The 24,534-nt window shown below is 37.7% G+C and overlaps 1 protein-coding gene across 1 annotated transcript in view; it reads right to left on the bottom strand.

Moving 5' to 3' along the window:
• Positions 1-24,534, bottom strand: part of SYNE1 (spectrin repeat containing nuclear envelope protein 1) — a 288,727-nt gene that overhangs the window by 136,010 nt on the left and 128,183 nt on the right. Inside the window, exons 46-61 of the mRNA XM_030946688.1 lie at positions 23,477-23,680; positions 22,309-22,516; positions 21,494-21,606; positions 20,595-20,800; positions 19,408-19,563; positions 17,957-18,248; positions 17,083-17,255; positions 15,360-15,669; positions 13,390-13,554; positions 11,607-11,963; positions 8,182-8,318; positions 7,055-7,232; positions 4,875-5,057; positions 3,223-3,366; positions 2,743-2,898; positions 912-1,076 (exon numbers count right to left, since the gene is read on the bottom strand). Coding sequence (XP_030802548.1) covers positions 912-1,076; positions 2,743-2,898; positions 3,223-3,366; positions 4,875-5,057; positions 7,055-7,232; positions 8,182-8,318; positions 11,607-11,963; positions 13,390-13,554; positions 15,360-15,669; positions 17,083-17,255; positions 17,957-18,248; positions 19,408-19,563; positions 20,595-20,800; positions 21,494-21,606; positions 22,309-22,516; positions 23,477-23,680 — 3,147 coding nt within the window. The remainder of the gene's footprint in view (positions 1-911; positions 1,077-2,742; positions 2,899-3,222; positions 3,367-4,874; positions 5,058-7,054; positions 7,233-8,181; positions 8,319-11,606; positions 11,964-13,389; positions 13,555-15,359; positions 15,670-17,082; positions 17,256-17,956; positions 18,249-19,407; positions 19,564-20,594; positions 20,801-21,493; positions 21,607-22,308; positions 22,517-23,476; positions 23,681-24,534) is intronic.

The following is a 24,534-nucleotide window of genomic DNA, read 5'->3' as shown; positions in this document are numbered from 1 at the left end:
TCAACAGGAAAATTTTTGTGGAATCTGTGCAGGTACTTAGAGTATATCAGAAAAGGTATTGTCCAGTGAAAAGGCTGACATTCCAAAGAAAACATCACTTAGATGGAAAACAGGAGGATTCATTCATACAGACAACAAGATGTAATGCAAAGCTCTTCTACAGGGCTGAAATACAGTTCTACCACTCCAGGATATATTTGCAACATGACAGTATCAACAAATAAAATCTGTCATCAATGTCAGCCTGGGGACTTCAGCTCCTGGAGTTGTGCAGTTGCAAACTCAGTTTTTAACACTATGTAGTCATGAAAAGCCTGAAAGCATGAACCCAAAAGATTCAATAAACAAAAGCCAAAACATAATTTTAGTATTATGCTACAATCTTTTGCTTTTTGACCTAGCCTTATAATTTTGAAGATCTTTGGCTCAGAATCCAAGACATCAATAAAATGAAAATATTGTCTTCTAAATAATGCCCTAAATAGAATCTGTTATCAGCAGATGCTATTTTCTTAACTGTTGTCACCATTTTAAAAGCAAATAATTCTAGGAAAAGATTTGCTGGATCAACTGTATCACCAGTAAGATCTAGGTATATTGAAATACACTAAGCTAACAGAAGTGACTACCCTACTTCTTCCATTTAACCTTCATCAGCCACACAACATCTTTTGAGTACTTCAAGAATTTTCACATATGCAGTTGTCCATGTCATTAAGGTCCTTATCTACCTCTTAGAGAAAAGTTCTATTAACAAGCTCTTTCTGCTACAAAAGGAGTTACTTTTGAATAAACTGAAAATCAGCATCTGAACAACAGTTAATAGACTAATATGCAACAACTAAGTATCCTATATTTGTATTCTTCATATAGATCAAAAAAGAGCAAGTTTTGGACTCATGCTTCCATACCTCTAGTTTTAACATCCGGCTGTCCAGAACACTCTTGTCTGCAGTAGGATGAGAGTAGGAATCCAGCATGTGAACTGCATCAGCTACCCAGTCCTGGAGGTCCTTGACACTCTGTGAGAACTGCTGGTGCTCTGCCACAATCCTGTCCATTCTGGAAACTTTCTCCTGCAATTCATACAGCAATTAGCACCAAGAGCTATTTAAAGGATACTCCCCATACCAACTCATGTACTTTACAATGAGTCTCATCAATCATACAGAGAAGTTTGCTTCATACACTGATAATTACAAGTACACTTAAGCATGGAATGGATTTTGCATTCACACACAAATGAATTGTCCAAACATAAAATACAAATTAAAATCTCAGAAATGTACTTTTTTATTTTCTAAATCTAAAGCTGCAGTTTTCTGGTTTCACTTTTTCTTAAACATCTGGTAAACTACATCTAAGCTCCATGTCAGTGTTGCAGTGGAAGCTAACTTGTGAAATCAGCCAGTGCAACAACAGATTTAAGCCTGAGAAGCTACACCATTGCTGCAATTTTGCTTTGTTGATATTTGGTAAAGACCTGTTTTCCTCAACGACTCTCATTGGTAAAACAATTCTTCTGAAAAATCACTGACACTCATACAAATCAAAAACAAATGCTGTAGTTACATTGCTAAAAGGCTTTGAGGTGAACAAGAACACAAGGCAGTGTGTGTTTTTTCCACTGTGACAGAGAACTAAAGTCGAGTCAATTTAACAGGCCTTGGAAATTACTGAGAGGGATCTTCCTCAAGATCCTTGGCTATCCAAAAGGTTCAGGGTTTCTCTAATAGGCTGGACCATATGTATCCTGCACCTTAGACGACACCTGCTCATCCTGACCTCTCCTACAAGTTCTGCTCACATAAGCCTGTGTCAGCAATTCATTCATTTTTCACTTTCTCATTTTGCAGACATGAAAATTTATTATGGCCATGCATACAATCATTTTCAATAAGTCAAAGATATGCTTTATAATTGTTACTTCTACAGAAAAAGTAGGAATTGCCAAAGTAGCAATCCCTTAAACACAAATGCTTTCTGATTTGAATTGCTATTCAAAAACATATTTTCTATATCCTTAATCATTCTAGTTACTGTAGCAACTATAAGCCTATATCAAGCCTTCTTCATGACATGAACTTTGAGAAGAATAAAAGTCTTAATATGGAGGTTTTCTTATCTGTCTCCGCTAGAGAGATGGTAGAACTATTAAGAGGTGAAGTGTGTGAAGCTGCAAAAAAGAGAGTTATGTTAAACTCTCAGTTCTTGTGCTGATGGTTTAAAATTTGGCCTATGCCTCCCCTTGAACATTCAAAAACAGCTTAAGAGGTAAATTTTTTTTAGAAGACCAATCTATTACTTTTAGCTGAAAATAGTTACAATGCCAATAATCATCATTATAGGATAAAACAAAATAACAACTTGTCTGCATCCTGTATTTTCTAGAAAAAAACTCCACCTCTGCTAATTTTTGAAAAATACCTCTTTCAGATGCTGCTTATTACAAAACTGTCTTCAGTGCTTGAAAGAATCAAAATCAAGTCTGATTATTGAATAATCAGGAGGGATTTACTTCTTAATCAGTACACTTTAAAATAATAATAATAAAAAATCACAGTTACATTTTGTTGACAGTCCCTACTCTTCACTCCTATAAGTCAATGTGAAAGACAGAATAGCTCAGACATATCACAGAGCAGGCAAGCAAGACAATTGCAGTGTTTCACATTTCAGTCTTCATTTTTCCCCACATACATCACAGGAGTTGCTTAGAAGAACATACATTGGATGCATTACCTTTGTCAGATTGCTTAGAGTAAGATACTGAGAAGACAACTGAGACACTCTGCGCATAAAGCTTTTGCTGACAGCTTGTTCTTCCCACAGCTGCTGAGCTTTCTCTTTTAGCCTGTTGAGCTGATGCTCGTGGCAGCTTATTTCCTCAAGGACAGACTGTAAAGCACAAGCACAGTAATAATAAGAGTGGGTGCAAGAAAGCAGGAGATGGTGAAGCATGAAGGTGCCATGAAAAATAGAAGTGACATATGGCAAGTTTGCTGAGACAGGCACACAGTTACAGCAATGGAGCAGCATGTCAGAAGAAATGTGGAGATGGAAAACTTGATGGAACAGGATCATCAACAGCAAACCTCAAAAACAGTTCCCATCTTATTTAGAGGTCAGGATGCTAGAATGATTTAGCTTTTGTAAGTAACCAATGAGGCCAAGAGGATGGAACGGGAAGGTCTGGCTCTGTTAAGAGCCCTTATAAGTCACCTGCAGCTTTTGTTGTTCTCTCCTCTTGGAAGGAAGATCATGGAGCCGACTGCTACTTCCTTGTACTATCTTCTCAGTTGTGGTCAGCCACTCCTGCAGAGGCTCAGCAGTTGCTTCAAAGTCCTTCATCTGGATCTTTAAGCTCTAGGAAGGCATGCAAATTTCTATGAATAGTCCCAGTGCACTAGACATAACTAATTCATAACACACAGATCAAGTACACAAAAATTATATATAACTGCAGGCAAAATATACAAAACTCTTCAAATAAATTACACCAGCTCTGCCTGTTCTTATCCCACAGACACCGAAATAAAAGTTTGATAGGGCACACTTTTAGAAAGCAAAATAGAAGCAACAATATACTACACAGCTGAGGGAAGGCTGAAACAAATTTCTTTTGATTGTAAAGCTTTACAGATTTTATGAGACTTGACTTAATCTAATTCCAGTTTGCATAACTAAGGTAGTGTGAATAAAGGCTAATTTGGGATGTGAGTTATCTAATATGTGACTCCAGTCATTGACATTAAGTCCTCCTTAAATGGGCTGCTAATGTTTCTAGGTAATGTCTAAATTCAACCCAGTCCTGGGGAGCATTTCTGGTTATATTCTTTTTATAGAGTAAAATTTTGGTCATAAGAAAGTGCATTAAATGCATATGACAGCATTCCTTCAAGGTCTGCATACTTTTCTTGCAGGCTTATTCCGCATTATTTAATAAAACAGCACCTAAAATAATTCACGTGGAATATAAACCTGAACAGCATAGCTCCTGTGCCCTATTTATTTTAATGTATTTTTCCCCCAGACATTCAATTTTCTTTTCAGCTACACCCGTATCGCTTAAACATCTGAATAAAAAACTAAGCCTGTGAGACTGAAAAATCCTTGACTCAAAAAGACTAACCTCTGAGAACATCCTCTTTCCACGGCAACCTTGAGATTGAAAGGTTAGTCCTTGCTACCTGAGAATTTTCTTTGAAATGCTTTCCTACATAATGCATTAAGTGTATTTAAACTTTTTCTCACCTGTCTAGGCAGCATTGGTTTGAAACAAGAATGCCTAGGAACTTTAATTCTCCTATTCTATGTAGGGAATTTCAGATGAGACATTTTGACCTTAAAACCTATGACCTTAAAAAGTTTATGAATTTAAGATATTCACCACCTACAGTTGAATTGTGAGTTCTGAACAGAGAAAGGCACTTGCACTTAAAAAGTTGCTCAATTAAATAAGGACATTTCACTTTTGCAGTAAGAGAAACAACATTTACATACCCTACTGGGACTATTCAATAAGCAGCTGTTTCAGAAACCTGTACTAAAACCATTTTTCAGAAAGAAAATAGGTTTTAGAAACCCACTACATTTGATGAGACTACTGAATTTCAGGAACTGCTGTCTTTGATTTTGAACAACCCCTTGTGCATGAAACACCATATTAAAGTGAAATCAGGTCATAAAGATAGCAGAAGTAAACAAAAGTAAAATGCAAGCAGAAGAGTAAGACTTCTTGAAAGCATCTATTTCTTCATTCCGTCACATAGTAAACACTCACAGATATATACAACATCCAAACTGTGCTGTTTGAAGTAGAAGCAAAGAGGAAATTTAGAGCCAGTCTTCCCTCACTGTAACTGGTTCAATACCTCCAATGCAGATTTCTTCTGGTGGAGTGTGGTGATAAAATTTTTCCAATCTTCTTTAGCAGCAGCAGATTTGTCCTGGATAACTTTAGCCTTTTCCTTTGGTAAAACAGAGCATAGCAGTTCTCCTTTGGATGCCATCAGGTTTAGCTTTTGTTGCCCATTCTCACTTTCTGATAAGAATTCCTAAAAATAGTAATAAAAAAAGCTAACTGGTGAACTTTGAGTCCCAATAAAGTCAAGCTGCTAGAAAATTGATCAGTGATGAGAGTTTACTGTTTCTGCTTGCTAATGTGCTGACGTATTTTCAGTAAATTCATTTCAATCTTGTTTGTATTGATGGGAGTTAGAGATAACAGCTACTTGATCCAGAAATCAAAGTGTCTGAATAATACACATATTGAGACTCCAGGATTACCTGTATTTTCCATACTTCATGAGACAATTACTACTGATTTAGTTGGGTAATATATTCCCTCAAATACCACTAGTACAGAAACGGATAAAAGTTTCATTTCAGGGAACCGTTATGCCAACAGAGATAACACAGGAACACCCTCAGAGGCACACACTGCACCAAACCCCTGCCCATGGGCAAGCTCCAGCTGTGCTGGACTTGCCCTGAGCATGTGGTGGTGTGGGCTGATGCTCAGAACCTGACCAATGTCCAATCTGTGTGATTTATGCCTCTGTATCCTTAATTTACCTTCCCTGTTTAGAAATATTAGTCTTCACAGAAATCTTGCACAGTGCTGATGTGCAATAAGTTTGTGGAAAAATGCAGGTACAACAATTATACAGAAATGTAAGGAAACAGACAGATTGTAAAATTCCAATTTATTGGGATAATCTCTTTGTAACTTATTAAAAAACTTTGTCAGCATTTAGGACTCAAAGAAATTCAGTAGTCTTTTATAGAAATATTTTAAACTGTTATTATCGTGATTATGTAATACACATAATCATTACGTTACACCCATGCTCAGGAGTAACAGGCTTGATACCAAAATTATTAGGTCAGGTTCTGATTCTGTGTTACACAAGAGGTCTTAGTGGAGAATGTAAAGGGTCTGTTAACTTTGAGATACTTGGACTATAAATTCTGGCTATATTAAAATGAAACATATTGGTGACCTAATGATGTAAAATGTGCTAACAGACAGAACATTAACTTTCAAGAAAAAAAAATGTCAGGTTTATACAGGTTAGCAAGACATCTTTAGAATTCCTAAAGCAGTCCAAAAAAAGTTTATTTCACCTAAGGCAGCTTTCAGAGAGAAGGAGAACAAGGTATGGTCTTATATTATGAGGGGGCTGTAGTGATTTTAAAAAAAGAAACCCACTGTTGAAAAAAAACCCAGACTTGCTAAAACATTTATATTTAATGTAAAAAATTACCAGGACTTTTCCCCCTTCTGAAGATATTCTCAACATGATGCAGTCAAATATTTGATATATCAAGACTGCATTATTTGGACTCCTTAAGCAAAGGAAAGTGAATATAGCAAAATTAGGAAGAGGTGATTTGGCTTTTGGTGTTTTCTAAGAAACAGTTATGAATTTCTTCTGTTATATTATCTAACTAAAGGTATAACAGCCTCATTAAATAATTCTCATTTTGTTAGTTTCAGTTAAAATTATAGCTATGTTCTATTAATAAAATAACTTTCTTTCATTTGATTTATTAAAAGATACTTTCAACTGTCATTCCTTTCCACAGAACTGTTTGGGTTTATTTTATGTTTATGTAAAAAATATTCTTTTTAAATGCCTGCTCCCACTGCTTATAATTTAACTCTGCTCTTGTACCATAAGGACTCCACTTTCATACATGATGAAAAGTATTCACTTAATTGTGAAATAACTCCAGGTACTAAGACTCCATTCTGGTATCATTCTGATTTACAGTACTCTCCCACCTAAAATATATTTTTCTCACATTATAAAAAAGAAACAGGCAAGGAAAACTATTACGAGACATAACTACCTACAAACTGTAGCCCAGTAATTAAACTAAACAAAATAGAAAAAAAAAAAAGTGTTTATTTCTCTGCAATGAGTCACCTTTAGTGATTAACAAAATTAATTAACAAAAGCAGTAATTAATCAAAGAAATAAATCTGAGTTGTACATGAAATTGATTTGGTCTCCCCTAGACTAGTATTTTACTGCTATAAAGTTACCTGTATTTTCTGCAGACTTGCTGAAGCTTCACTGATGTTTTGAGGCACGTCAAAACATTTGGCAGTGGTGACTCTTGCATTGACCAGCCACTGCTGAAAGTCCCTGAAAGCCGTCCGAAATCTCTGCTGCAAGATCTGCTCTTTGCTCTGACATCCTTTTGAAGCTTGCAGGCAGAGGCTGGGTTTATCACATCAGGGAAGAAGAAAAAAGCGAGGGAGGGAGGGAGGAAGGGCAGGACTCTGTTAGGTGACAATGCTATTATTTTGTTCTCTGAAACACAATGGTAAGGGTAGGTTAACCTGGATTCCTCCTACCAAATTTATGCACTTAACTGAGGAACCAGGAAATCCATTAGAAGCTTTCAGTTCTCAAAAGTGAAGCATGTAAATTGGGACATAGCTGTCACAGATATGACAGGTACAAATGTTTCCACAGAATGACTCAGTGCACCTAAGCATCAATGTATTCTGCAAGCCTCTTTCTCTCACTAGGGAGAGGGCACAGGACTACAGTGAATAAAATTCTAACTTCTGTGGCTCTGTTTAGTCCACAAGGTTATAAAGGATCAGTCTGAGTAATCACATCCTCCTGCAGCTACAGAAGCCAGAAGCTATAATCTCCTGCAAGAAACAACAGACCCTTCTGTCTGAAATGCAGGTGTCATACTCCAAAGTAAATCAGAGTGACTCGAGAGAAAGCAAGCAAGCAAATGCTACCTTCCCTAGCTAGTTCCTGCTTCAAGACACCAACTAAACAAAGAAGAATAATAGGAAGAACGCAATCAAGAAAAATATCTGAATTAGCTGGTATAGTTCATTTTCCTTCAGGCAAATAAGACATCCTACTACCTCACTTTTTTACAATGACTCCTGTAATATGTCAGGTATAGATGTACATTTAGTTTCAGCTGAGTTTAGTGGCATAGCCTGGCTTCAAGAAAAAAAAATTCAAAAAAATCAAATTATTGCTTTGCATAGCTTTTGTTGACACCAAAATCAAAATATTGATTCTAACTATTGCACGTGTCTGTCTCTAGTTCTAAAATTCTAATTAATGGTTCCCTTAAAGACAGCTCATCATCCCCCACACACACATGAGATAAATTCTAAACAAGATTAATGCATACCTGTTATACTCCTTAATCAACCCTGAAACTTTTGAAGAATGAGTACTTAAATCCCTGGAAAATCTACAAAGATCATTCAACTGAGTTTTGATCTCATCTGTCATTTGTTCAGACTTTACCAGAGCATCCAATGTTTCCTGTTAAAATAAATGAAAAATATTGGTGAGTAAATATAAAAAAACACCAAAACTTTTTAATCAAAGTTTATCAGAATTTAAATGAATTAATTTAAGATCTATATGTTTAATTTCAAGAATATTTTAGCTTACATACCTTATTTTAGCTTACATACCTTATTTATACCTTACATACCTTAGCATACAGTACCTTATTTGAAATTATGAGCTTCTAGAGACCAAGTTTCTGGATGCCCCAACTTCCTTAGCTCAAAATATTCTTGAAGCCCATTTTAAGATATAAATTTCATTCTAATAAAGCAACAGTATTGTCAATTAGCTGTACACACATAAAAGTACATACATTTGGAGAATAGAAAATGGTATGTGTTTATATAAATATAATTATCCTGTTGACTTGAGTTTAACAGGTTCAATTAAAATTTTTTGAGCTGTATCCAGAAAGTTAATTTATGCACAAAGCTTTTTAACAGATTCAATTCAACTCTTTTCACACATGACTTCATAATTTAAAAGTACAGCTGCTCACAACCATGTCAGAGTAACTGGGTTACTGCCTGTCATTGATGCACTGGAATGGTTTGTGCCTTGGAGACAGTTAAGCCAACAAAACAGAAAAAGAGATTTTGTTGGCTTGGCTTGCGTCACAAGGAGAGGTGTGATAAGTACTCCAACAAAAACAGTGCTTGATGATGTCCACAGCATGTCCAATGCAGAATCTGCCAGCTACTCCAGCATAATGAGCAGTGCAGACTTGGCTCCTCACCTCACTAGGAACTAAATTCTTCAGACATTCCTCTCAGGCTAACAGCAGAGGTCCTGCCATGCAGGCAGACCAGAACATTTGGCACATATAGAATAGTTTGGCTAAAGTGCCAGTCTGGAAGAAACTTCCAATATAAACTTGAGAAACAGATCATATGAAGGTGAAGATAGATTTGAACAGAGACCTAGAAGTGGGAGGTAAAGATGCCCCCAAAACACATTTCTAAAGATGCATATATACATGTGTGTGTATGTATATATATATATGTGTGTGTGTATTTATACATATATATATATTTATACATACATATACAGAAAAAAAAAGAGGATGATTAAAATATACATTGTAAAGAGTTCTGCACAAAATTGAATGTCCAGGAAAACTACAAATGATATTTTGCTGCAGCAGATTTTCAGGACTCCCCTGATTTACATTATTCATTATAATATTATGGACTATCTTCTTTGAGCTACTCATACACCAGAAATCTCTTCAATCATGATTAAGAAATACTTGAAATAGTCACTTGTTTCAGTGCCATATAAAGTAGCATTTGAACTAAGTAATTATGTAAGAGCAATAATGCTTAGAAAAAAACACTAAATACTTTTTGCTTACTTTACTTACAGTTAAACTACTGAAACCATTCTTTTGAAAAGTATTAGAAAGTACACTGCAATGGGCATTACCTAAACACAGGATGTCCCAAATTGCCAAGGGCAGGAATCACCATAATGAATTGCTGACAGCCCCTTTTTATGTAAAGAAAGCATCTCTTAAGACTAACACAAGGTTATAACCACCTGTTTTCAGTACAATTTTTCAGTTGCAAATAACCTACCTCAAAAACTACTAAGAGGTAATTCTGATTACATACAGCCTTAGGCACAGCCTACTAACAAACAGGATCAATAACTTGCAAAACAGGGTAAATTTAACTATGGCATTTTTCCATATAGTGATATCACTGTTGCAGCCAGTTGGATTTAATATTGAATCTGACAATTACAAAAATAATTTGCTGAATTCCAAGCACAAAATCTGTTGCTCTAATGCTGCACATACCCAAGGGAACAGAGCTTCAGTATAACAGAGTAGCAGAATGATCTTGCTAATTCTACGAATTAGGAAATGCATTTTTAATTTGTGGCCTTGGCTAACATGGCAACAGAATCACTGTGAGACAATAGAAATGGAAGCTGCAGTGCTATTTTTTATTCACAATAGGGCCTTTCCCTGGGGTCCAACAGTGAGAAGATTACTGTCACATTTTTTCTAACTATAAATAAAATTGCGTAGTGGGGCTATGCATAGTTACCTCATAAGATGCTTCTGCATCTTCCTCCTTAGCCAAACTTTACAACTGCCTAATCTGAGTGTTCTTATATAGAGCTACAGTACATACATATATATACTACCAATAAAAGCAATAGCCTTTCAATTAAATACTTCTCCATTTATGAAATAAAAAATGCCTGGTGTCTTACAATCACATGGGTCTGTTTCCTTTTTAAAAACACATATATATGGAATATTTTGCATATTTGTACAATTGTTTGCTTCATCTTAATGCCCTCATTGTTACTCCTACAGACACGTAATGGCACTCAAGCAAGCAGGTTTCGTAAATCCATGCAAGGAATTCTGTGCAAGAGGAAGCCACAGAAATAACTTGGCACAGACCCTGCAGCAGGAGATCAATAATCTCAGTTCAAAGAAAGGTGTTCTGGGGCTTTTTTGAACATGACTTCAGTCAAGGGGTCAGAAAGTAGGCAATACACACCTCTCCCCCTCTACTGAAACTGCTTTACTGCAACAGAAAGAGAAATACTCTGTATCTTTCATCAACATCTGAGATTCATTGCGGTTGAGATACAAACATGTATCCTGAATGTTGCAAATATGTGTATACATCTACATGGAGGAGCTGTGATACATACATGGGAATCTTTGCTAGGTGAAAATCAGGAACAGAAACAACCTCTATTTCTCTCAATTCTACTGCATTCCAAAGCAAAGCAATTAGGAATTAGACCCATTTCCTGATTAACTTCTTTAAATACTGGGCAAGAGCTCAACGTGCATAACGTAGAGGATATTTCAAGGAAAGTATACGCCAACTACATTCCTGACAAATTTTAATGGCACCAGTTTCTTACTTGGCTTTCAGGAAAAGCTTCACATTTCCTCCATCAAATGCTGTTCTGGCTCGAACCACTGAGCAACTTGGAAGCGCAGCCCAGAGCCGCTGTGCCAGCTCCTTGTCTTCCTCCCAGGGGCGAGCCCTGGTTTAACACCTAAAATCCAGGCAGTGTTTGCTAAGCCTGGTACAGCAGGGGCCAAGGGAGGGACGTGTTCTGCCAACACCGCTCGCTGTGATCACGGTAACACAAAGAGTTTGGGAAGTCGGGCTTTCACAGAAAAACCTTCCGCAAGTACTGATGCACTGGATAGTCCCGCTTGGCGGAAGTTTCCCGCCCGCGGTGACCACACATCTACATGGAAAAGAGACATGCCCTTACTTTCTCCTTGCGCCAGCTCTCCACCACCTCGGCGTCCGTGCTGCGGCTGTCGGCGGGGGCCAGCCCCTGCGCCCAGGCGGCCAGCTGCCCTGCGAGCCGCCGCACAGCCTCCTCCAGCCGCCCGGCCTGCGCCGCGAACTCCTGCTCCGACAGGGCCATCTGGCTGAGCACGTCCCGCAGGCCGGCCTGGCTGCGGCGGGCGCTCTCCTCCCACTGCCGCCAGTCCGCCTGCAGCGCCTGCATCTCGGCCGCCAGCAGCTGGCACCCGCCCGCCGTCGTGCCGCGCCGGGCGGCCGGAGCCAGCGCCTCCACACGGCTCAGCCGGCCCGCGCCGCTCTGCCGGGACTCCACCAGCTCCTGCAGGGCGACATTGCCATGGTAACCCGCGGGCCGCCACATCGCCACCGCCGCGGGGCCTGCCCGGGAGCGCCTCCCGGCCCGGCCCGGCCCCAGTGCCCCGCACCGCCCCGAGCCGCAGCTCCCTGACGGCAGCGGTCTGGGAACCGGGGGGAGTAAAACCCAGTCAACAGCGGCCCTTGCGGGGATTCAACAGCAGTTCTGAAACTGTCTTCAGCTTTGGAGAGGAAGACAGGAAGATAGATACGAAAAATGCTATTAGATGTATTTTTCGATACGAAAAATACTATTTAGGTTGAGATGCAGAGCATGAAGGCTTTGTTGTGATCTCTTGCATAAGAAATGCTGGTGTGTAGCTGCTCGCAGCAGTCTCAGAAACAGAACTGCAGTTTTCAGCCTGCTTGTGACCTGTGATGTGCCAGAATTGGTTGAACATGTTTTGGTTTGGGTTTTTTTGGTTTTGTTTTTTGTTTTGTTTTGTTTTTTTTTTCCCTGAGTGTATGGTTTTGTTTTTGTTTTCAGAGCTAAATTCTTTCTGTTGCATCCTTATTTCAATCTCAGACATCTCAATCTTGGGACCTTTCAGCTTAAGAAACTGGAAAATGTATAAATACCACCCCAAACACTACAGTAAGGTTATTTCTTCTCTTGTTCATCTTATGAAGTAGATGCTGCTGACTCCTCCCTTTCCGGTTTTACAGATCAGGAGTTTGACCACAAAGAAGACTGAAAATTACCCCAGAATGTACAAAAATCTGTAATTTGATCTTGGGGATCCCGAATCTTCATCTAGCATTTAAGTTCACTGTCCCACTCTCTCATGCTTAGGAGCAGAGTAAAATGTTGCTAGCGTGATTATCTGAATGTAAACACCAGGCATGGGCAACACATGTAGCCTGCTTTAGTGTTGTATTCACAAATACGCGAATTTCTTAAGCACTCAGGTGGCTAAGAATAGATTCCTGGCTAAGGAGAGTATACACAGGGAGGCAACTCACATATTTCTACCATGTTTGAGGGGGACAATCCTTGTGCTGCTTTACACATCTCCATTTCATGCAAAGCAGGAAAGGTTTTTTCTGATTTAGACAATCCTGCTCATGGAGAAAGCATATTTAGGGATGAGGAAAGAGAAGTATTCATTAATCAGCTAAGCCACATTCTTCTGTGATGCCACTGGGCTTCCGCTCTTGCAAATTGTTTCCATGTGTGCCGTGGTTAACTTAGGTCTGATTATACTTTTACTCCATCTGTTAATATGAGAAGGGAGTGGAAAACAAAGCACAGCTTGGAAAGCTTGCTTTCAGCTCACTGAAATATAATCACAATTTCAAAGGAAAAATAGCAAGATCCCACAACTGTTTGACTGGGTTTTTTTTAAAGCATAGGGTCTGAATTGCAGAAGAAATCATGAATGCTCACTTACATTGATTTTGGCCAGCTTTTTCTGTATAGTTGGTGTATCTCCAGATGCATCTGACCAGCGGTGAAGCTCTTCCTTTGCAGAATGAAGCCAGTCTGTGAATTCATGCACAGCATCCAGATAAAGCAAATGATCCTTCACAATATCTTCCACTTTCCTCATTTTCTCCTATCAATCAGATTAAAAAAAAAACCAAAACAACCAAAAACCAAAGACCATTACATTAAAGTACTTAAATACTATGCTATCTTTAAGCATGCAGTGCTGGTTTGACTCCATAGCATGCATTTGAATAGTGAACAGGTTATAGCTAGTGGGATCAGAACAGAGACTGAGAAACACGGGAAAAGGTATGGTTTGGCTTGGTCTGGAGAAGCAGAAGCATTCTGAAAATGGATGCAAAAATATACTTTTAAATAGCCTAATGTACAGTTTAGTAGATATCAGTGCTGCAGCTGTGTTACTCTGTCATGCTTTTCCCAGTACACCCCGGAGAGGGTCTTGTAGACCACCCATGAGCACTCCCAGGGTGCAGCACTGCTGCCAGAAACACAGCTCTTACTTAGAAGGACCAAGTCTCCACAAATGCTAAGCAGAGTCATGGAGACGTCCCACAGGAAAACCACAAACAAAAACTTCGGCTGTCCAAAAGTGCAAAATGATCTTTTGGTGCTGAGTCCTACTTTGACCATCACATCAGAAGTGGTGGCTGTCCCCAGCCACCTACCCTGCAGTCCAGGAGGATGCTTTCCCTGACACAGCTGCCTGAAGCAGCTGCTTCCTGGCTCCATCGTAGCTTTTTAATGTAAGCTTAGAGTGGGGTCAGTTTATCTTACTGTGACACAGTGAAAGAGTACAGTGGTTGAGGTTTGCCTTTGCTCTGACTGAGTAAACTATACTATTTTGAGATAGCACTAATGAATGTTTATCAAAACTAACCAGAAGTGAAATGAGCTAATCAAATAGATTTTTACCCCTGTTTAGATACTGTAATCTAGATTGAAGTTTCTTGGAGCCAGTTTCAAACTAAACTACCTCCAAATTAAAGTCAGTTATTTTAAAGTTTGAGTAACTCAACATTCAACAAATGCTATTAAAAATAAGTTAGATTAACAAGACCTGCTGTTCCCTCTGAAAATAACCATCAGAAATAATCCCTCAGAATGTGTCACTGTCAACTAGACAATGGATAGTCACTAGCTAAACAAAGAAGACCTAAAGTGTATCCTCAAAGTTTTTATACCTTAATGCATTTTATGCAGCAACAGGGTAAGAAAATGTCCACATGCACCTGACTCTAACCAAAACAGCCTCCTAAGGAAGCAAAAGACTCCTAGGAAAGGAAACCATGCATCCCTGTGTACATTGCTCACACCAAAATGTAGCATCAGTACAAGGAGAGCGTGGAGGCAAGGTATTTCACTCTCATGATCTGGTTGGCAGAAGGTCTCAGTGAGCTCACATATGTTTCCTTAGAAACCAAGCAGAATACCTGTATAGCATGTGCAGTGCTTAGTGGCTTGAAACACCACAAAATATGGGCATAAATCTTTTTGACAATAGGGTTTATCTTTATGACAACATGTTTCCTGCTCAGGAAGGCATTTTATTCTTCCCTTTCTAGGTAAAGAAAAAAAAATACTTGGAATGAATGAAAATAATTAGATGACAATAAATGTGTCAGAACTTCAGAAATACTGTTGTATTCTACTGTTGAAACTAGGAACAAAATATATGGCCTTCACTTTTCCAAAATTATAACCACAGCAATTTCAACTCTTAATACCATTTTTGAATTCCATTAAATTTTAGTAAACTATATTCAATGTTTTTGTTAGACTCAACTATACCAGAGGCAAGATGATTCACAGTCAATCCTTTAGTTACTAAAAAATATAAAAATCGAAGTTTTTTAGCTATTTATACAAATGTCCAAACATTTTACTTACTTGAAATGGAGATACTTATCTTACCTTGGCTACAGTTGTGATATCATTAAACTGTGTTTTTAGTTCTTCTTGAGCTGCATCTCCAAAGGAAGCATCCCCCGTTTTTTCAGATAGTTCCACGGCTTTTTCAATGAGTTGCTGTAAATCACCTGAGTGATCCTCTATCTCGGAAACAATAGCCTGGAAATGGTCCAGCTGAGCAAATTTCTCCTTCAGACCAATCTGTGGTTCTAAAGGCTGTTCCACTTTGTGATCCAAATTCTCTAGCCACTGTTCCAGCTGGTTTTTCCTTTCCAGATAGTCATTCCACTGGTTAATGATGGAATCTAGGCAGCTTACATTAAAAGAAACAAAGTGCAGATGAGAACTTTTAAACAGTTTGGGAAAAAAAGAAAAAAAGAGGCTGCTTATACCTTAATTGTTACACTGTCCGTAGCCATATACAATAGGTTTAGAAGATACCTTTTTTCTCCATCTTGCTTTTGTTTCCTACATCAATTTGCATCCAAGTTATTTAAGTATTCCTATAGCTTTTGGGCCCCTTTGTACAACCAACATTGCTGCTTCCCTATTACAGGTTACTTGAGCAATCTATCTGCCTCAGACTAATGAAAAGCACATTTCAGTGTCTGTTCAGCAAAGTAAAATATGGAACATCACTGGAGTTTTTTATGATCAGAGTAATAAAATATGCAGCAGCCTATGAAATTACTGTCAATTAAGAGATATTCTGGCAAGTTTTGAAAGAACAAACCCATTATCTATAGACTCATTTACAATTTATAAGATATATTCCCTTCTGTTATATATTGTTTTTCCTAGTAGATCACCATACCTCTCCGGGATTCATGTTGAGGAATGTAATTCTCATTTCATGGGACTTACAGATAGACAAGGGTGTGGTAAGATTTTCCCTCAAAATGCCATGGTCTAACCTAATCTAAAAAATATTTTATGATAAAAATTGGGTGAAACTTGAGTGACATCGTTAAGACAGCCCGCTATAATTTTCTACATACTATTAAAATTGCAATTTTGGTACAGCTAAGAAAGTGGCACCACTTTCAGTTTTTTTATTTTAAGAAAAATGTAGACAAACTGGTGATAGTCTTCAATTTCTTGAATAGCAAAACAGGTGTGATAGAGGCCCAGAAGTATTACCACAGAAAAATTGAGAAACATAAGTCTGTCTAGAGATAATGGAGGCCTTCAGATGTATAAAGTTATCTCACACAGGCAGTAAGAAAAACTTCCCATTTCCACACAGGTCAAGATGAGATGAAATCAGCTTAATATGCAAGAAAGATTATTTGGAGTTGATATTAGGATTTTTTTTTTAAGCGAATAAACATAATGAACAACAGAATTGAGAAACCTTTCCTGGGTTATATATGGAAAAGGTAGATAAATATATGTCACATGTTCCTGGTCCTGCCAAAGTATAGGCTCAAAAATTCAGAAAGTGATTTCTAGATTTTCCTCTGTGTGAATTGGTGTGACTTTTATTAACTTTTAAATCCATATGAAGTACCATCTCATATGAAGTTTGATTCATCTGATACGGTCAACTCATAATATTTTTTCCAGGAAATTTTGTGTATTTTTTCCAGGAAATTTTGGTTCTCTCTGATAATGCAAATTTCCCCTCACATACCAATAATGAATGAATGTACTTCCACATGCTGTAAGGCATCACCCTCTGTAAGCAAAGATAGCAGGGTCTGACCTGTTTTCCAGGGATTCTTACCTCTGCCAGTTCACTGAGGTACTGATGATGTCATTCCATACATCCTTCAGTGCCTGAAGCTCAGTTTGTATCACTTTCTGTCCTTCCTCATTGCTGCTTTTAAGTGCTTGTTCTCCTTTGCCAATGGCCATGTTCAGCTTAACCTCACCATCACCTTTGAGTAAGAGGATCTCCTGTGAGGCAAAACAGGTCAAAATATCAAATGTAACCTGATGAGAAATGAGAGCTGTTATTCTTTCAACAGTGAACACCATCTTCTCTGAGCTGATCCATCCTTAATAGTCATATCCAGTAGGAATTCCTAGGCACCTTTTCTTCTAAGGGCCTGTACCTTATCATGTGCAAGTGATCCAGTAGTTTTTCCCACAGCTATGTAGGTTTGCCACTGCATTGGTCAACCTAAAATACTGCTCACATTGCAGCAGATCCTGAGTAGGTGAAGCACTGCACAGTAATAGCTAGAAGAAACCTCAGGAAAGCCCATAGCAGATCTCTTAATGATCTCTCTCTGTCTCTAATCTCTCCCATTAGGTGTTTATCTAACCTCTTCCTGACAGACACACCACAGCCATGACAGAGAGATTCTGTCAATTATTCCAATGCCTCTCCTCTATTAGAAAGCTTTCTGGACCTGCATACACATTTTCATGGTTCATTATTTCTTATGAAATGTCATACCTGACATCTGTTTCCATTAAACTTCATCCTGTTTTTCTACTTCCCATCCTCATTTTTCAAGATAACCTTGAATTCTGATCCTCTTCTTCATAACCATTGAAAGAATAAATTATAAAAATAAACCTTTCCCACTGAAGTGGCCCACACCCAATATTAATCTTGATGTGTAATATCTATTTTACCTATCCTTCTTTACCTGAATTTGTGTCAATCGTCTTTCCAGGGTGGCTTTGCTTCCAAGAGTGCTCTGTGATGATGCCAGTTTATCTTGAACCTCTTTCACCCATGACCACATACTCTGCAATGCCTCCTCAAAAGTGAGATGCTCTTGGAGTGCAAGCTGACATGTCCTCAGCTTCTCCTTGACACTTTTGACCATGTTTTGATAGTTGGTGAGATGTTGAGAAGCCAGACGTACTTCTCTCCCTGCACCATGGCCTTCTTCATTTAAAGTCTGTGCCATTTGGGAGAGCTGATCAAAAGAGTCCCTGAAAGAAAATAATGAGACTGAAAGTTTCAGAAAACATGAAGTATTTTAGCCATTGCCAGAGGTTATGAAGGCTGCTGACATAACACCTACTCCACCAGCGTTAAGAGTTCACAGTCAACTGAAAAAATTACTTAGGAGAGATTGAAAGAATATAAGCAGTGTGTACCGATTAATATCTTTTCTTGTGTGCAGTGCCATTTCTTGCAGAATTTTGGTGCTCAGAATGATCACAAACATTTAAATTAAAAGCTACCTTATTTTTCTTTTCAGCAGTCAAGCTTTCCATTTCTATATGAACCCTAACCCTTTTGTACCTGCCAAAGCTTCCAAGAAGTTTGTAATCTTGGACAGGTAGGAAGGCGTGATGGAAAGGTCATTTGTCCAGGATTAGACAATGACTCAGATTCAGTACAAGAGTCAGTAAAAGGAATTAAAACTGGATTTATACAGCCTCAGTTAATCTCAATCTACTTGATCACCCTTCCTGATACCTGATGACTAGAGGGAATTTACATCAAACCAAAATGTCTTGCATCAGTCTCAAGGCCATATGGAGTGACTGGATGTTTCTTTTAAAGAGGCTGTGAGACTTGGAAAACTGACTACTGTTTTTGTTCTACCTTCACCAACCCAATAATGAAAAAAGAATTTGAAAAAAACTCTGTCTACTCAAAATGGCAATTACTTAATCATTTACTGGATAAGTCTAAATTTTAGAAAGATTTCACAGCTAATGTGAATGCTTTTTGAGCTCTTTTATAGGGCAAGTTGTATGGGGAAGAGGATTCTGCTAACCTGGTTGGATCTGAATGTTACAGAACAGAAAGAAAATTTTAAAATGGACATAATTATAAATGTAATTTTCACTATTGCTTTTGAAAGCAGTATTTTTTGTCTTTTATTTTTTAAAATTACACTCTGCAGTTTCCATTTATTAATGAAGTATGATAAGCTTTTATTAATTTATCAAGAGCAAATATTGGATTTTGTTGAAATTCATTAGAACTCTACATATCTGGATTCAGCCTCTTTTCACAGAGTATTTTCCAACAGATTCCTCTAGCTTTCAAAAATACACTTTACCCCAACAGTTTAATTTCACTTCTGCCCTAGTAGAGGAAAAATTGAGAGTATTAGAAAATGTATTTTCAATATACCTTGAGTTCAGCAACTCTTCCAGGAACTTTTCCACTTTTTGCACCTCCTTTTTCTTCTCAGAAACAAGCTGTTTGTTCTCTCCTAATGCTTCTGTGCTTATTCTTTCTTCCATGTCATGCATCCACAGGGCAAGCTTCTTGTACTGATCTTCAAAGCTACGGAGCAGATAAATACTCTTTTAAAAAGTACTTCTCAAGTGGAGTAAAGTTGGAAGAAGTTAATATCCACAAGGCTGGGTATCAATTTCAGGCTTCGAGAATAAGAGTTGTACACAAAACATAATTCCACGGTGACTACTAGTCTAAAAATATTCAGCAACTCTCTAAAAATGTTCAGCAAAATCATGGGAACTCCAGGCAGACCAGAAGCCTCCACAATTTAAAGTGACAGGACTTTTATTTAATACTAGATTCAATAAAGCAGACCAAAAGAAAGCTTTTTTCAAATTCTCATAATGATTCAATCTAAGAACAAACAGTGGGTAACAGTGGGTTTTTTGTCAACATTTATGTGTAGAACATCTGAAGTGTGTTTTCAATTTTACCTTACAGAAGAGAACTGGAATCTTGACTGCTCAGAACTCAGCAAAAAAAGTTCTGACCCTAAGTTTGAAACCTTTTTTCTTACATGCAGGCACACCCTCTCATCCTGCTGTTTTATCCATTACTGCCACACTAACTTTGCTTTCAATTAGCAACAGTTTTGAATCTGGTTAGATCGGAAAATATTTTAACTCTCAAAATTCAAGCCCCAAGCAGTCATTTAAGCGTGCTTTCGTCTTGGCTCTTTAGGAAAAATGTCCATTTGGAATGGAACAGAACAGACACATGTAAAATGCATATTATCTACAAACCCCAGGGCAGAAATGAACTTCATCACACATTTTCTGTCCAGAAAATGTCATTTAAATTACTGGAATCCCAACTGCTGATTTGGAGTTTCATAAGATACACAGAACTTCTGCATATATGATCCTGACCTTTCATCATTTAACTAAATTTATGCCCTTGGAGCAAGACCTGTTGATTTTTATTTTTTTTTGTCAGAGAATTTCAATTTCTCTTAAATACTTCCAAAGAAAAAAGCAAACAGGACTAGAGCAACTGGAAATAATTTCATTTTTTGCCCTGCACTTTAGAAGCCAGAGGATTTCATGCAGTCTTTTGTGACTACTGGTGTTACTCACTTTCCCAGGTGTGAGGCACAAGCTTCCAGGGCCTTCTTGTCATTCAGACACTGGTTGAGAAATTCCTGGAAGGTCTGGTTAGACTTTACTATTTGCTCCTGAATATGGCTCACAACTGGTTTGGGTAAACAACCATATAAACTTTCTCCTTCCTTGCGGGTAGCATCTAATTTTTTCTGTCCTTCACTAATAGAATCCAGCACACCCTGTGCAAAGAAAGAATGTAGTTTAAACACATAAGATTTGATAATTAAAGATAAGTGATATTTCTATGAGAAGTGGTCAGATTTCTCCAAGAAGATGACAGCCATGTTTAGCTGTGGAAAAGTTTCTAAGCAGATAGTTCAAATAAGATTTTATTAAGTGGTACTGCAATTCACAGCACTCAGTTTTTTTATTTGATCCCAAGGTGGTCATGGCTTTCTCTGAAGTTTAATAATCTCTTGAAGATGTTACACACTTCAGGAATTATGGCTGCTTACAATAGGTATCTGATACTTATGTTCTGTCTCATCAAAAGTATATACATACAATCTTTGACATATCAGTATTAATCTGAAATGTTGAATAAGTAAAAGTGTTATAAAAATAGGAAAAAGAAAGGAAGAGAAAGAAAGAGAAAAGGAAAAAAAATATTAATAATCAGAAACAAGAGTATATAGTTTATAGTTACACATAAACTTCCCAGAAATTAAATTTTCATCTCTCAGAACAGGGACCAGAGTTTTCACTGTATTCCCTCTACAGTACATAATGCTGCCTCAAACCATTTTTATATTACCTTTTTAAGAACAAAAACAATGACTGTGCTAGCATCTACAAATTATTTTAGAGATATTATTGGTTCCTATACTAAATTGCTAATTACTTGTTGTTTTATTTTAATTTGTTCACTTTACCTGCAAGTCATGTAGCTTTGCCTCTATGGCTTTGCTGTCCCCAGACCTGTCTGATGATTCTTTTACTGCAGCCTTCACACCAGAAAACCATTCCTGGAATTCTTGCATAGAGTCTTATTTAATAAAAAAATATAGAGAAAAGAATAGTTTTTAAGATACAGCATTATCCACAATATTATACAGCTGTTTTAAACAGTTCTTTTATCCTTCAGGAACAGTGTATAAAAGCTAACAGAACAGGACTAATTGTCTTCAATAACCTTGGGAGTAGGATTAATTTCATAAGGAACTAGATATTTCCACTGTAAACATCCAAATTTGAACAGCCCTACTAGGCTGCCCTTGACAGATAATTTCAGTTTATGACACGTTGCAGTTTCATGCTAGATAAAATCGAAATCAGTATGTTAATAAATAAGATTAAAAGTTGTCTACTTTTCTCCACTGACTAGCCAGGGAGCCCAGGAAAGACTTGAGATGGATGCTTTTACATTATAAATACCTTCATTTTGTTATATACCTCTCCTTATTGCAAATAAACTAAGTGTATCTATGTGATTGAGGTGAATCCTAATAGTGAAGAAAGGTGCATTTTCATGCATGTTACATGGTTAAGAGTTGAATTCTGTTTATGAAAAATGCTTTGTTTCATAGCAGTTATCCAATGAACATTTGGTAACAGGACTTTTTGAGAGGCTCCATACAAAAATAAAGTTGCAGCTGCAAGTGATGTCACTGGAAACTCTGGCAGATTCTAGAATGACTCACGGCTGTGGGGTAACAGCTCACTCATATGAACCAGCCTAAGGACTCACAGAGGAAATGTTTTTCCAAGGACTCCTGCATCCTCGCCTGTGTTCTGGAACAGAGCAGATTCACAGCTTCATACTTCTTTATTAACAAAGAGACAGTGCCACCAAGAGCTTCCAGCTCTACCGAATGGTATTTGCGACAGAGGCTGTTGAGGGTCTCCCGGGTTGAGTCAATGCTGCTTTGCTGAAGCTGAAGGTCCTTTTGTGTTTCCTGAAAATGAAGTTACAACATAATTACGATATTTATAAAGAAACAAAAGAACTGGATTTTTCTCAAGCATTCCTACTCCTGCCATATGTTCTTTTCTCCTGTGGTCTATAAGTCATCCCAGACACAATGAAGGGAAGAGGCACTGGATCGTGTTTCCTGAATTTTCCAAGTAAGATGAATCCTTGAAACTAAGGAGCCATTGTAGAAATGTGAAAAGTGCTGTTTCTCATGATTTATTACTCTCTTATAAGCACACACATTTCCAGGCATATTGAATAAAAATAGATATTTTCAGCAAAGTCTGAAGGTACCTGTGGGATGCAATATGACACTGGTATTTGGCAGGACTTCTGAATGAGAAGGACTTTACACAAAACTTGAGAGAAACATTTTCTGAAAATTAAATATGCATTGGCTAGTATAGCAATGTTAACTGTGCTCACAGTTAAGTACCTCCATGTGGTTTGTCATGTCATGCTGTGCATAACTGCATCCAGCCAAGAGAGCACTTGGATGTAGAGAAAAGAATTGCTATATTTGATGACTGAGGAGGACTTCTGAGGTAGAAGTTTGTGTTAAAACTGAATTTGGACCAGTGTCTTTTACTGTGATGTGCTATGAGTTTCATAACTTATTGAAAGGGAGTCAATGCACTTGAAAACATGCTGGAGTAATGACCAAGGAGTTCAATGTAACAAAACCAGTTCTTGCCACAAGACTTTATTATTCATTAAAATTTTCTAGAAGTTTTGTAAAACGCTAATAAATCAGAACTTTCGTTCATTGGTGCAACTTCTTAAAAATTATCACTGTATTATTTGCAAATATTCTAGCAGCTGTGCAGGAGACATGCATTTTTTATCAAAGGAAAATTAAGTATAAAGCTCAGGAAAAAAAAATCCCCAAAGATCATAAGGAAAATGCATAAGGAAAAGTATATTGATTTTCTTCACCACTGACCTTTAGTTTATTTAGAGCTTCAGGATCCAGGTTACGTGCACAGCTTAACAGTGTCTCTTCCACTTGAGTTAGCCAGTCTGTCATCTGACCAATCAGCTTCTGTAACTGCATCTTCTGAGTACTGAAATCTTTCAGCGTCTCTTTTGCTGTCTCTGATATTTCTTTGGCATGGTCCAACTTCTGCCTCAAATCCGATTCTATAAACTAAAACCAAAATGTTATCTATTAAGACATTTAGCAATAAAAACATTTATTACGGTAAATGCTTATTGAAAAAATGGAATGTAGGAAAGTGGCACACAATGATAATTTTGCTCTCTTTACAACTTTAACTGGAGATACTTACATACCTACAAACAGACAACCATTCTATGAAGTCTTAGATATACAATAATCCAAAGAAGGGATCCTAACTTATAAAAAGCCAGACTGCAAACTATTGCAGTTATTATCCATTTCTGAAAAATTAAACAGTTGATATTTCCCCTTTACTAATTTGCCATATATTTGCCAGAACATGACCTACACTCTAATAGCTTGATAAAAATAAATATCAACTGGGGAGTGAGCCTTAAGAGCACTGAGGCTTAAAGTATCTCAGTATAAGGCAGGTAAAAATTCAAGACAGTACAAAAAATAAGTTGAATCTTGCCCCTTAACCTGTTCAAAGTAAGGAATATGCAAAATTATAAGAGATGATAGCTGAGCACATATCACTAATAGAAGTAAATCAAATCAGTCATAATATCGTACTATATATAAATCAGATTCACAGAATCCTTTGGGTTAGAAGGAATCTCTGTAGATTCCAAGTTCCCTGCCAAGGGAGGGTCAGCTACAGCAGGTGACATAGAAACACATCCAGATGGGTTTTTTTCCTTCTCCAGAGAGGGAGACTCCACAACCTCCCTGGGCAGCCTGTTCCAAAATGTGGGCAAGGCTTGAGTGTTGCATTAACTCCCATTAAAACCCGATATGTAACAAGATATATCCCTGCCCATGGGAATTACAGAAGTCAGCTTATATTTTTGAATTTCTGACATTAAGTTAATAATCTC

This window comes from Camarhynchus parvulus, chromosome 3 (genome assembly GCF_901933205.1).
Source record: "Camarhynchus parvulus chromosome 3, STF_HiC, whole genome shotgun sequence".
Lineage (NCBI taxonomy): Eukaryota > Metazoa > Chordata > Aves > Passeriformes > Thraupidae > Camarhynchus > Camarhynchus parvulus.
The sequence above is the reverse complement of the archived record's forward strand: the minus strand, read 5'-3'. Positions and strand labels throughout refer to the sequence as shown.